The sequence below is a fragment of the Pipistrellus kuhlii genome, unplaced genomic scaffold (genome assembly GCF_014108245.1).
Source record: "Pipistrellus kuhlii isolate mPipKuh1 unplaced genomic scaffold, mPipKuh1.p scaffold_m20_p_2, whole genome shotgun sequence".
Classification (NCBI taxonomy): Eukaryota; Metazoa; Chordata; class Mammalia; order Chiroptera; family Vespertilionidae; genus Pipistrellus; species Pipistrellus kuhlii.
Genome location: NW_023425515.1, coordinates 121,806,476 through 121,820,668, shown reverse-complemented (window position 1 = coordinate 121,820,668; position 14,193 = coordinate 121,806,476). Strand labels below are relative to the sequence as shown.

General features: G+C 41.9%; 1 protein-coding gene across 21 annotated transcripts in view; it reads left to right on the top strand.

Annotated features, from left to right (window-relative positions):
* Positions 1 to 1,022: 1,022 nt before the first annotated feature.
* KIF13A (kinesin family member 13A) overlaps positions 1,023 to 14,193 on the top strand; it is a 202,674-nt gene continuing 189,503 nt past the window's right edge. For 13 of the 21 annotated variants that reach the window (XR_006742136.1, XR_006742137.1, XM_036448091.2 and 10 more), the window contains exons 1-2: positions 1,042 to 1,226; positions 1,500 to 1,590. Coding sequence is in view for 19 of the 21 variants with exons in the window: in XM_036448091.2 (XP_036303984.1) it covers positions 1,172 to 1,226; positions 1,500 to 1,590 (146 nt within the window). In the remaining 2 variants the exon portion in view is untranslated. Of the gene's footprint in view, positions 1,227 to 1,499; positions 1,591 to 14,193 lie in introns of all 21 variants that reach the window. The other 8 variants (XM_045584301.1, XM_045584299.1, XM_045584303.1 and 5 more) reach the window with 3 other exon arrangements.

Below are 14,193 nucleotides of genomic sequence, written 5' to 3'. Positions count from 1 at the left end.
ACCGCAGCACAGAAGGCATCACTTCCTTCGTGACTGAGCGTGTCCTCCGCAGCACGTCGTACACAGTGAGCCCCCAATATAACTTTTGGCGAACTTGTGCATAATTCAGTTTCTACATATCCACAAAACCGAAAGGTTTTCCCCCGAACGGAACTCTGGATTTTACACTTCTGTACGCCTCAAAGCGCCTGCCTGGCGCATGGCGCCTACGAGCCCTTGTTTAACCAAACAGAATAAATCAGATTCACCCAGTTCCGCCCTGGCAGCGACGTCTGCACTTGGCAGGACAACAGAATCCACGGCCATTAAATTCTTATGTAAGAGTTAATGACCCTCCCGGCCCACTGACATGCCTCCCACCGCCGAGAAAGGGAAGGGAAGGGAAGAGAAGGGAAGGAAAGGGAAAGGAAGCGAAAGCACGACTACACGCACGCACACACGCTCCAGGTGGTCGATGCACAGATTAATTTCTAGTCTCGGTTCCCCACAACCATCTGAAAACACCGCTGCAGGCGCTGCAGGCGCGGGCGGGCGGGGAGCGGCGGGGCGGGCGCGCGGCGTTGGGTTCGGGCGCAATCGGGTTCCCAGGGAGGCCTGCCCGCCCGGCGCGCCCCGGCCCCGGGTCTGCGGTGACAGCGGCCCCGGAAGGGGCCTCGGGTGCACCGCGGTCCCCGGGTGCACGCCGGTGCAGCCTCGGTCCGGGAGCCCCGCCCGGGTGGGGCAGCAGGCGTCCCTCCCCGGACTCCCGCGGCCCCGGCCCCGTGATCACCCGGCCCGCCGGCTGCGGAGGACGCCGAGCCGGGCTTCCTGAGCCCGGGGCCCGGCGGGCGCGCGGGCGGGGCGGCGAAGATGGCGGTGCGGCCGGGCCCCCGGCGGCCGCGAGGGGCCGCGGTGTTGCGCGCTCGGCTGGGCCCGCGCGGCTAGAGAGGCGCCTGGGCCGGCGCGGCCTCCTCCCCGCCCGCCCGCCCGCGCGCCCCGCCCCGCGCCGCCCGCCCCTCCCCGGCCGCGGCCGTGCCCCGCGCCGCGCTCCCCCGGGATGGCCCGCGCGCCTCGGCGCTGCCTGGCGGAGCTCACGGCGGAGCAGCGGCCGCGCTCGGGGGGCGCGCGGCGGCGGCGGCGGCGGCGGCGCGGCGCGTGAGGGGCCGCCTCGGGCCGCGCGGGCGCCGCCAACATGTCGGATACGAAGGTAAAAGTTGCCGTCCGGGTCCGGCCCATGAACCGGCGAGGTGAGGAGCTTTTCCGCGCGTTTCTGTCGGGGGGCTGGCCGGGGAGGGCGGGGGCAACTTTGGGAGATTGCGGAGCGGCGGGGCCGGGAGGGGAGCGCGCGGCCGAGGAGGAGGCCGGGGAGCCGGGGACCGGGCGGAGGCGGAGGCGGCGCCCGCACCGGCACCGGCTGTGCAGCCCCGGGCGCCGGGGTCCGGCTCGGCCGCCTCCCGGGGTAGCCCGCGCCGCCGGCGGGATGCTCGACTTTGCAACGCCGGTGTTGCCTTTGCTTTCAGAACTGGAACTGAGCACCAAGTGCGTGGTGGAGATGGAAGGGAACCAGACGGTCCTGCACCCTCCTCCTTCCAACACCAAACAGGGAGAAAGGTAACGCGGGCGCACAGAGGGCGGGACGAGGACCTGACCTCGCAGTCAGTCCCCAAGTTGGAGCCAGGAAAATGGGAGTCTCTTTCCTATTGTTAGGGGAATTGGCTTCAAGTTTGTCGCACGCTCTTGTCTGAAGCTGTTGCAAGTCCAAGTTCCTCTCCTCCCTGCCGCCCCCCCCCCCCCCCCCCCCCCCCTTCTGGAGCGGCTTCGGGCCGGCACCCCGGCTAGAGCTCGCACCAGTCAGCTGTGCCCCGGCAGGCCCAAGCCTAGAGGCACCCAGACTGAGAGGGGCCAGCATGGGTGGGATCCTAAAGATGATTAGTCTAACAGCCACATTTTGCAGATAAGAAAACTGAGGCCAGAGTGGGCAGGTGACCACCACCCTAAGACCTTGTTTTTCGCGGGACCCAGTGCCCCACTTTCTTTGCACCGCTGCACTGTCTCCTTCATGTGACAGTACTTTGTGTATAACAGGAGAGAAGACCCCCACAATAAAACAAAAACAGTCCTGTATGATCCAGGCTGAGGCCTGGACCATGTAAAATCTTTTTGGTGCTGATGTTGGGTTGAGATAATGCCTGAATGGAATATGCGAAGTTTTTGATTTTCAAGGAAACAAAAGTCTTGTCCTAGTTGTGTAGACACTGGGGGGAATGTCTAAAAGGGGGCTGCGTTTACCAGAGGGCAACATATTTGCATTTGAAAAGTTGTAACTGTTGGATCCTTATTAATTCTGCTCTATTCCACCCAGCAGTATGGGAAAATGCCCTAAAATAATTTAAATATTTGGCATTTTTTCTGGTAAGCCCCCTGAGAAGAAAAAGGTTGGAATTCATTCAATATAGCAGTGTATAAGCTTACAAAATATAGGAATGAAAAAAAACCCGGGAGATTTGGCAAAATTAATTCCTCTAGGTCTAGGGACATCAGTATGAGTTTGTGTTCCTAATCACCTGTTGACTGATGCGCTACAACTTAGTGATTTTTGCTCTTCAGAGGTTTTCAATGAAGACTCTGAAAGTAGGACTTGTTACTTTATTGCTAAAAGAAGCAACTGCCTCCATTCTATAATCATGTGGTGTTCAGGCACAGTTTTGCTAAATTTGGGGGAAGAAATTATCAGGATGTAAGATTTGGTGTTTTGTTTGTTTTGTTTTGCTCTTTTTGTACCAAAGCAAGCAAGTTTGCAAACATTTTGCTACCTAGAGCAGATTGCTGTGGTCATAGTAAATAGCTCAGTTGTATTTAAAATGTTGTGTTAAATACTTTTAAGTGGTGGATGTATCCTAGGGTAATATTTTTAGATACATTTTAAATATAGTAATTTAGATACATGTTTAGCAGTGTAGTTGTATATTTCATGGGAAGTAAGTAAACTCATTGAGTACATGAAAATATCACCACCACCCCACTCCCAAACTGGATATTTTTCTATGGTTTCAGAAAAAATTCTGTTGGGTGTGAGGTTCTGTAAAGCAGTCTGGGAAACAGGTAGCATATTCTAACTGCTGTCATGTAGCTGCCGTCTTTCTCCTTGCTGGTTCCTTGCACCTGTTCCTTGTCACTTAACCACAAGGAATGCTACTGTTAGGTACTGCTTAATGAGATGAAGTTTTATCATTTGTGGTAAGAAATATTTATTTGTGGGATTTGGGTGGAAATTACAACTGTAGACAGTTGATTAGAAATGCTAAATAATCAGTTGGTCATTTTGAGGGCTTTCATGGCCACTGCCGTTATTAATCAGAATCTTTTAAGTAAAAATTTGTGGGATGCTTTTGGGATTTATCCATCTGCTTGCTTATTGGAATAGCCCCTTCTCTGAAGCTATAAGAATAGCATTGAAATATGGGTGTTCTCTTGTTCTATTCTTCTGACAGATCTTCTGCTTTGAATGGTCGATGGGCCCTTTCTGTGGAGTTCCGCCTGGGTACCAGTCATTTAATTGATAAACCAACTGAGAGGGGCCAATACAACAGTGTTGCTTGTAGGTTAGGATTACTGTGTTGCAAGGATGGAGACACCAAATGCATTTTGATTTTCATTATGCAGCTTGGTTTCATGTTTCTCCACCAGGTTTTCCCTTAAAGCAACAGTGCATTTAAAATAGAAACAATTCCTCCCTTGGGCTCTGGGTTGATTAATTGCGATAGTGCTTCATGTTATGTTTACAAGTTATTTCTATCATTTGTTTTGGGATAGAGCTCAGGGAAAGGCAAAAATATTATCTTCCTTACTGAGAAGACCAATATTTGAAGTATTAAGAAGTATTTAAAGTAATATTGGCAAACCTGTATCAAATTGAGAAGTGCCATTTTCTTGAAAATCGTAAGAAATTATGAATGTATTAGTCATAAGTAAAAGTTTTAAGTTACTGGGTGAAAGTTTTGAATCTCACCAGTAAAACAAGTGACTTCCAGGAACAGAAACCAACAGGCTTAGCTTTCACAATTTTCGCACTTTATGGAATCAAAGCCAAGACCACATGGTGAGGACTAAAAGATCGCAGGGCTTCTGAGGTTATGTTTGTTTTGGTCCCGATATTCTAAGGTTATAATACACTGCAGAGGTTCAGATTAATAGTTGGTGTGTATACCATTGCTGTTCTGAAACATTAAGACATGTGAATTTATTTCTTAAAATACAGTTGTATTACTATGCAGGAGACATTTATGAAGTTCAGGTCATATGGCACCATACTTGGCACAGGAGATCCAAAGGTAACTATAGGCCCAGTAACTGTGGGCCTGGCAGAGAGTCTCACCTTTGAGAGATGTGGGAAAAGGGAGGAAAAACCATTAAAAAACAATGTGGTAGATTATGTAGACTGTACTTTTGCTCATTGCATGCACTGTATTTTTGCAAATTACTTATTTCCTCTTCAGTCTCCTCATTGAGCCTGTGAGCTCCCTGAGGGCAACTACCTTGTCCTATTTACCTTTGTGACGGTGCCTCTAAGCAGCATCTGGCTCAAAGCAGGAGCTCAGCAAACACCTGTGCCGCTTAGGTTCCCAGTGTGGTGGAGCACTGAGGAGGGGCTGTGGAAGCGACCCAGGGTCTCGCACCCTGCAAAGACAGGTGGCACTTATGCTGGCCATGTGCAGTTCAGGAAGGGGGAATAGAATGAGAACTCCTAATTTGCCAAAATGGGTTATAGTTAAAAAATCAAAGTCTACAGAGACACATGGTGAAAAGTCTTCCTTTCTCCCCTGCTATCACTCCTACTCTTCCCATCCCCTCACCTCTCAAAAATAAAGATAACTGCAGTCATTTGTTTTTCATGCATATTTTCAGATACATACTTATATATTGTTTATATGTATTTTAATATATATATATATATATATATATATATATATATATATATATATGCAGGTTTGGGCAAAGGTAGGTTTACAGTTTGATTGTGAAACAGTTTATTCTTGTATTATTTTCCATATAACCAACTATAAATCTACTTTTTACCCACTATATATATATATATATATATATATATATATGGGGGGGATGTGTGTGTGTATTTATTTTTTTATTAAAAACTTTTTAATCATCATCTAAGGATATGTTCTTTTAAAAATTGAGAGAGAAGAGGAAATAAGTAATTTGCAAAAATACAGTGCAAAAGTACAGGGCTTTACTTTGTGTATTTAAATCAGTATACATAGTTGAAAGTATAAAGTAGGTCTATAATTTATAAATGCTATGATAAAAAAAAATAATTCTTTTCATTTCTTTCCCCAGGGGCAGCCATATGTAACAATTTTAGCTCATTCTTTTGGAATTTCCCTCTATATTTCTGAGTAACATGCTGGTAGTGCTAGTGTTTGATTTCTCTCTTTATTCTTTTTCTATGTTCTATCCCCAGCCCACCCCAATTTTTTTCTATTTTTTATTTTCCCAATATAGTAATTTTGGTTGCATCGGTATTTAGTGTTTACATTATTTATATGACCAAATAGAACACTGTTTATAGTTGAACCATGTACTCTTATATAATCTCTTTTCCTATCTTTTCTATACAGAACTTTTTGTTTTCCCTGGAGTTAACAACTATTTCTATTTCCTTTAACTTGCCACTTTTTCTATGTACTTATTCTTAATCCAGCATTTACTTTATCTGCCCCTTGCCTCATTTCAGTTCATTCAAACCTATCAAGTACTCTCTTGATTTCATCTTCTTAGAAACACTTCTCCTTGACCCTTCTTACATGCTCCTTTATGAACTGATGGCCTTCTCCGCCTGGTTTAGCCACCTTCCTGAGGCTTCCGTCACATCATTCTGAGGATTCCCCTTATCTGTTTCTCTGAGAACGTCTTGTTTTTCTGTTTCCCTTTTCTTTCTTGGTTTACTGCCTCAGTTTTATAGAGTACCTCCTTTACTATTTTCCTGAGAAAGGGTGCTGAGGAGGTAAAGTGTTTTTAAAACCATGAAAATATCTTTGTTCTACCCACCCACCTCATTGATAGTTTGGATGGGTATCAAATTAAAGATGTTGTTTGCTCTAATGTCTTTTATCTTCTGGTGTTTCTGTTGAAAAGTCCAAAGCTATTTGAATTTCTAAATCTTAGTGTGTAACCTAGGTTTTCCCTCTCTGAATTCCTCCTCCTCCCAACCCCCACTCATCTTTTTGTATGTAAAATTGCCATAGTTGGGCCTTTTTATCCTGGTAACTCATGTCCTTCTGTTCTAAAATAATAATAATAATAGTCATCATCATCATCATCATCATCATCATCTTAAATTCTCCTGTTTATTCATTCTGGTCACCCCACTTCATCCCCTCACTGCTTCCCTACAACACGTATTTTGATATGGAGTTGGTTTCCTGAACTGGTCATCTAATTACTTTTCATTTTTCTTTTCTACTTTTCATCTCTTGTTTTTTGTTCTACCTTCTGGGAAATTTCCTCCATTATCTTTCAACCCTAATTTTTCTTTTCTGTGATCATGTTTTTAATTTTCAAGAGCTCTCTTTTTTTCCCCTAATTTAAAAAAGTAGCATCCTATTCTTGTTCCTTGGTTGTGGTATTTTTGCCCTCTTTCTGAGGACATTAATGATAGACTCCCCTATGTAGTTCACCCCTCTCTCTGCCCATAATGCATTGTTTTGTTTGTGTGGGTCTCTATCTTTAATGTTAAGGGTCTATTTCAGGTGTTGCTATATTCAGTTGATCCTGGGTGTCTCCGGGGAAAGACTATTTATGATTTATTATTGTGTTCTCAGCGCCTAGATTCAAGAATGCCCAGCATACAGAAAATATTTTGTATATGATCTTTGCTATTAAAATTTTATTTCTATTAGAAGAGTCTATCAAATTCCCTTTTATTTAACTTTCAGCAATAGAAATAAAAATAATGATTCTCTTCAGAGCAAATGAAAATGCTAGAATTGAAGGTGGTAACTGCCCCAGGCAGCTCTCAATTCATGAAGATAATTATTTCTAGTCAGTACAGAAAGTTGGAAGAGTTTGAAAAAATCCTATTTTTGTGTCACTATTGCAGATGTTTTAGTTCAGAAATTCTTAATTGAAACTGTGTATACGGTATATCTTGGGCTGGGAAAATTTTTCAAAATGCTATCAAACTGACCAGTTTATTGTCTTACCATTTAATTTGCCTTCATCTATCAAAATCTATTTAGAGATAAGTGTATAACTTGGATTGTTTTCAATTTTCAAAAGAATTGCACATGCCATGCACTCAGAGTTTTAAGATTTACAGGTATAAGTTTCTCCCAAATTGTAGGCTTTTTGAAGACCTCAATGTTTCTCAGAGTTATCCAACCACAGTTATCTTTTCTTAAATCTTACCAGGAGCTAGAGCTGAGAAGGTGTTAATGCATTTAATATTCTAATGAGTTTGGAGAACATTACCTAGGACGGAAACAGAGTAGCAGAGACACCAAGACATACAGAAGTACTCAGGAAGATGATTTTGTATCTTGACAATGTAAGAAATTAAGTTTACTAGCAACAGAACTGTCAATAGAGGAAGTAATGCTAAAATTTATGTGAAAACATATTAAAACAGTCAAGAGTTTATTTAGGTGGGATCTTCTTTCCCAATAAGATCACTCAACAAAATATTTCTGGGAATTTAGACTTGCAAATGTAAGAAGAAAATGTGAGAAACACATAATTGTTGGATTTATTTGACATTTTTACCACTCAACCTAGAAAGAAACTAAATAAACACAGGGAGTCAAGTTTTTACATCTCTAAACTTCTTTTTAAATGCATAATTATTATATTTGATTGTAGGATTTAAGTTTAAAGAAGAAGATAGGGGAAATCCTGGTAGACTTTCAGTATTAGAAGGACACCTAGTCCAAGCTTCATCATTTACTTGAATCTAGGCTTTATTTCGTGTTGCTATGAGGTGAACAGTTCAGTGAATCACTGATAAAGTAGTAGGACTATTTTACCCAATGTTCTTGGCATGAACTTTTCACATTGAAACATAATTATTGTGTGTGTGTGTGTGTGTCTGGTGTTTTTTTTTTTTAAACTTTTTTTCCTTAGATACTTTGTTTTTGCACAGGTAACTATAAGAAGCATGGCAGAAATTAATGTAGGGGCAGAGCTGTCATTGACCTGCCAAACTTAACAAATCAGTTATTCCTATTTTTCCTCTACCTTCATATTGTCTTTATTCATATCATGCAAATATTTGCAGTTATAATTTAGTTTTGCCTTTCTCCTATTTATTTTTGTCATGCAACATAGTTTCTATAATTTTATAGGAGTGGGCAAATGTAGGTTTACAGTTGTTCACATGGAAAATAATACAATAATAAATAATTTAAGAATAAACTCCTTTTTGTGTACTTATATCTGTAAACCTACTTTGTCCACCTCTGCGATTTTAATAATTGAATATAGTCTGTTGAATTTTATAATTTTTAACCATTTCTATATTTTTGAATCTTAAGGTTATTTATCATAAAGATTATAAATAACTGAGAGCATCCTTATGAAACTTTTTCATACTTTTTTGCTAATTGAAAGGCATTTCTTCTCAAACAAGCTTGCTAATATAAAAACATCTTTGAAATTTTATGGCAAGATAAACTATTCTCTTTCATTATAATGGAGTTAAAAGTTGATAATTTTCAGATATAAGTATGAGATAGGTCATGGGAAAAATATTTTTTTAAATATATTTTATTGATTTTTTACAGAGAGGAAGGGAGAGAGATAGAGAGCTAGAAACATCGATGAGAGAGAAACATCGACCAGCTGCCTCTTGCACACCCCCTACCGGGGATGTGCCCGCAACCAATGTACATGCCCTTGACTGGAATCGAACTTGGGACCTTTCAGTCCGCAGACGACACTCTACCACTGAGCCAAACCGGTTTCGGCGGGAAAAAATATTTTATATGGGCAGTAACAAGAGCAGTTGTTTTCTCAGTTGAGAGTGCATAGAATCATCTGGAGAGTCCCACCCAAAAAGGTTCTACCCAGCAGGACTGGTGTGTGGCTTGAGAATTTGCACTTCTAACAAATTCCTAGGTGATGCTGTTAGCTCAGGACTAAGCTTTGAGTTCTACTGGTCTAGACTAGAACTGTCCAATAGCATTGTCTGTGTGATAGAAATGTTCTGTATATCTGCTGTTCAATATGGTAGCCACTAACCATATGCGAGTATTAAGCACTTAAAATGTGGCTAATGTAATCAAAGAACTGTATTTTAAATTTAATTTTTCTTAATTTAAATACATAGCTACATATGACAGATGGCTACTGCATTGGACAGCATAGGCCTAGAGATGTTTCTCAACCATGGTTGCATATTAGAATTACCTGGGGTGCTTTAAAAATAGTTGCCTGGGTCCCCCTTGCCTCTAGAGATTCTAGCTTAATTGGGCTACAGAGCAAGTTGGACGTTGGGATTTTTAAGTACTTCCCCTGTCTTTCAGTTACTATTGTTGCTACACAGATCACCCCAAAACGTAGTGGTTTAAGACAACCACTTTCTTATGTCATGGATTCTGTGGGTCAGGAATTTGGACAGAGCAAAGTATAATAGATATGACATATCTCTTCTCTGTAATGTCTGGGGCCTCATCTGTGAAGACTAGGAATCTGTGTGTGTAGTCATCTCAAAGCTTGACCAGGTTGACTGGCCAAGGTGGCTATCTCGTGTGGTTGGCACTTGATTCTCATGTGCAGCCAAGGTTGAAAACCACTGGTCTAGTGTAATAGGCCAGTTTTTAATGCCCACTTTCACAAGTTGTCCTTTGGTTTATTTTACCATTTGATTGTGATCATGTATGCAAATCTTCAGAACCATGAACTTTCTCAAAATTAATGTTTGAGAGCCTCATAAAATCAGCCTAAATATCAATATTTACCTTATTGAACTTTACCCTGTGGAACTTTAACAGGGTCTTCCTGTGTTAAGGGTGTGTATTGTGAAAGTAACGCCTCTGAAAGCTAAATAAATTCTCTCCCATTTTTAGAAAAAGCCTCTTACTGCTAGCCAGGTGCATTTAATCATAAAGCCTCTCCTTATTTGTTTGTGCGTGAGTGTCCGCAGAGGGGAAAGGAATTACCTAAATTGTCCAGATGCAGGGGACATGCCTATCCCTTCACCTGATGCTGACGTCCTGAGGACCACAGTTCCCGGCGTTAGCCCTTAAACTGTGTGGTGACACCAACCTCAGCTCCTGTACCCCCTCTGCGTAGACATGATGGCATGATGAAGTGGGTAGGAAGAATGTGTGCCTCCTGTTTCTGCCTCTATCTTGGTCTAGAGATCCTTGAGCTAGCCATAATCCTTTTCCATCGGAGTTTCTTCATCTGTAAAACGGAGAGCTACAGTAGATCACCTGTTTTTTTAGGCTCTAAAGTTCAGATTTACCCCAACTGTACTTAACTGTAGAGTCAAATAGAGTAAGTAGGTAACATTTATAGTGGCTGAAATGGGTTGCTTGTAATTTACTTCTTGTCAGCGTGTTGGGAAAGCTGGGGAGGACAGGGTCACTGTTCTCGGCAGGCTCAGTTTGCCTGCAGTGGCTGATGAGAGAATTGAAGGTGTCAAGTGAAATAAGACAGCCACCAGCTCCAGATACCCGAGGTCATTATCAGCTAGCTGGGAGCCTGGGTCCTTAGACATTCTACCTGCCTCCTTCCTTCACTAGGGCAGCAGTTTTCACATGTGGCTGCGGGGCACTGTGAACTTTTCAATTAGTTTTCATCATGTATTCTTTCAGGACCCAGTGATTTTTAAGCTGTTCTTGCAGGCATACAGCTGTTTTATACAATAAGTATGTAGGCATGGGGGTGGAGAAATGACATTTCCAGAGCTGTTGGCTTAAAGCTTCCTCAGTCAGCTTATTTTGTTTCTGAGCATTCTGTTACAACTACCAAACTATGGTCAATCCCCAGTATTTCTGATCTTCGGTGGTGAGACAACTCTGCTGTGAGTGTGAGTGTGTGTGTGTCCTTGTGTCCATGTGTGTCCCTCTGGTTTGTGCCTTTTACCCTTTCTTTTGAAAGTTGTGGATTATGTGATGTCCTTCAGAGTTGTTCGGTAGATGTGATGAGCTTTGGTGCTGCCAGAATTGGCGTGAGGACAGCCTCTCGTTGCAGTTCCTTTAAGGGAAGAAGTTTGGAGCCTTGTTTTTTTTAAGACAGGGAACAGGAAGGAAGCCTTTGAGTCAAAGGAAGCTCTTCCCTTTACTGTTGGCTCTTTGTGTTGTCTTGAGGAGACACTCCCCAGATTGTTACACCCACCATGAATGACCACAAATATCCGTATATCTCCAGCTGGGAGCCTCAGAAGAAAACCAGAAAGGGCAAACGGTGAACTGCACAGGCGTTCTGTCCGGAGCATGGGGTAGACTTACCCCCAATTTTGGGAAGGCCATATACATGTAGTATGAAGGCCAAACTCATATGTAGTTTGTTGATCAGATTAACAAGCCTTTAAATATACTTCCATTCTGGGATTTAGTGAAACAAGCCCTCAGAATTGATGCTTAGTGTGTGAACATATCTGTTATCCCAGCTAAGCAGAGGCTGGTCAAGGCTTTCAACTGAACAGGCAGTTGTAACTGCCCTTTTTAAAGTTGGGTAACAAACTGTTAGGGTGTTTTGTTTACGGTTGGTGTTGTTTTGTGTTTTCTATCCTTAACTACTTCTATTTATATAGTTAATTAAAGCTTAGCCTTCGCCATGCAAATTGTAACGGGAATGGTTACATTATTACATTGAGAAAGATCCTTAAAATTACTTTTGTTTCTCTTGGGTAATGTTTTAAAAGTAGGGAGGAGTATGGTAGGGAAAGTTTATCAAGATAATGGTGTTAAATTTGAGCAGCCTTATCCAGTTTTAAACATCTGCTTTTTTGATCTAGAGTTACAGTACAAATAGGTAACATTAGCATAGTAATGCCACTGTAAGTTTTTTGAGAACCGCTAGCCGAAGTGTTGCTGGCTTTGATAGAACTATATTGCTCTCTTGAGGATGACAGCTTACTCTGCATTTTTATGATGAATTATTCAGTGGAAATATTTTCCAAAATTGTTGATCTACTGTTTTTTTAAGGGACTTAAAAAAAATAGTTCTTTAGGCAGGTTATTAACTAGTTTTTTTCCAAGGGTGACTTACTTGTCTTGCCCATTGATTGGTTCCTAGAGTTCCAAAACTTTAAAAGCCAGTAGAACAAAAAAATTGGATAAACAGAGTTTCTAACTTCTTTTAAATATGCTGAGAAGCATACTGCAACAAAAACACTATTATATTTTGGTATTGCATTTAATAAAGGACTCTCAACAACAGAAGGAAAGACTTATTTAGAATTTAAACATTGAATACATTTAGTTTTGTAAAAAATTCACCACATTGTTAATTTTATCCTTTGCTGGAAACTAATTTGCTGAAATATATTACAGGTGACTTCTGGATTCTGACATACCGTTGGATGTCCCTGGGGACTATGATGCCTAATTGGACATCAACTATTAGTGTTTTTGAGCTTCTTAGACTCTTTTGGTCATTAAGGCCCCAGTGGTTAAAGTATTTTTTTCTTTTAAAAATCAAATAGTGTTCTTCTTATTTGGTGTATAATTTACTTTGTTAAATGACAGTTACATCTTTGCTTTTGTAGTGTGATATATTGAGTTAACCTCACCACAATCTACTTAATAGCCTAAATAAGCTTAACATTTTCATAATGATTGTGAATTACCTTGTAGCTTAGCCAGAGCTTTTACTCTCAAAGTAAGGAAATCTTTTATTTGCCTTTTCAGTGTTTCTGTGGCCATCAGTCAGGTGAGAATAGCTAGCTTTGTAAAACACTACAGGTATTGTGACAGAGTAGTGTAGTAGCCAAGAGCCACTGAGTGGACTTTGGAGGCAAACTGCTCTTGTTTAAAACAAACTGTGCAGCTTATTAGCTGTGAAACATTGGACAAGTCCCTTAACCCTTATGTTTTGGCTTCCTTATCTGTAAAGTGGGAATAATAAAAGTTTAGACCTCATGGGTTAGGGCGTACATAGCATACACTAATCATGGATAATTTCGTTCTTTTTATTACCGTAGAACTCTTAAGCTCATTTCCCTTAATGCCTAAAAAGAGCACTTAAAGCCAAAACCAGTTTGGCTCAGTGGATAGAGCGTTGACCTGTGGACTGAAGAGTCCGGGTTCGATTCTGATCAAGGGCATGTGCCTTGGTTGCAAGCACATCCCCAGTGGGGAGTGTGCGGGAACAACTGATTGATGTTTCTCTCTCACTGATGTTTCTGACTTCCTATCCCTCTCTTTTCCTCTCTGTAAAAAAATCAATAAAATATATTTTAAAAAAGAACAATTAAGGAAGGAAGTACCAAAATTCTAACTTTTAAGTGTTAAGAATTTTCTGATTTACTTTTGATTTAAAGACTACCTTTTCGATGTCAAATCAGCTGACAGAACATAGGAGCACAGTTTTGCTGAGCTGGACATAATGATCATTTTGGTCGTGTAGGAAATTCTATAACAAATGTTCACCAGTTTCTGGTCATTTGGCAGTCATTCCTTTAGGTGAAGAATTTTTGTCAAGAAATTGTATATGGAATGGCTGGGAGAAGTAATTAATTCTTGACAAAGTGTATGTGCAAAGCAGGGGCCTGGTAATAGGAGGGTGCAGCAGAGGTGTGCGCAGGGGCAGGGGGGTGACCCTCAGCCCAGCCTGCACCTTTTCCAATCTGGGACCCTCTCAAGGGATGTCCGATTGCCCTCTCACAATCCAGGACTCTGGCTCCCAACTACTCGCCTGCCTGCCTTTTTGATTGCCCTAACCACTTCTGCCTGCCAGCCTGATAACTCCCTAACCACTCCCATGTATGTATGTATGTATATATAGTTTTCCTTTTTATTGATCATAGAGGAAGGCAGAGAGAGAGATAGAAATGTTAATGATGAGAATCATTGATTGGCTTCCTCCTGCACATCCCCTACTGGGGATCAGGCCACAACCCTGGCATATGCCCTTGACCAGAATTGAACCAAGACTTTTAAGTCTGCTGGCTGACACTATACACAACCAGCTAGGGCTACTATTTATTTTCTTAAAGTTTTTTTTCAAGAGATATAGCAAGCAAATTTGCATGTA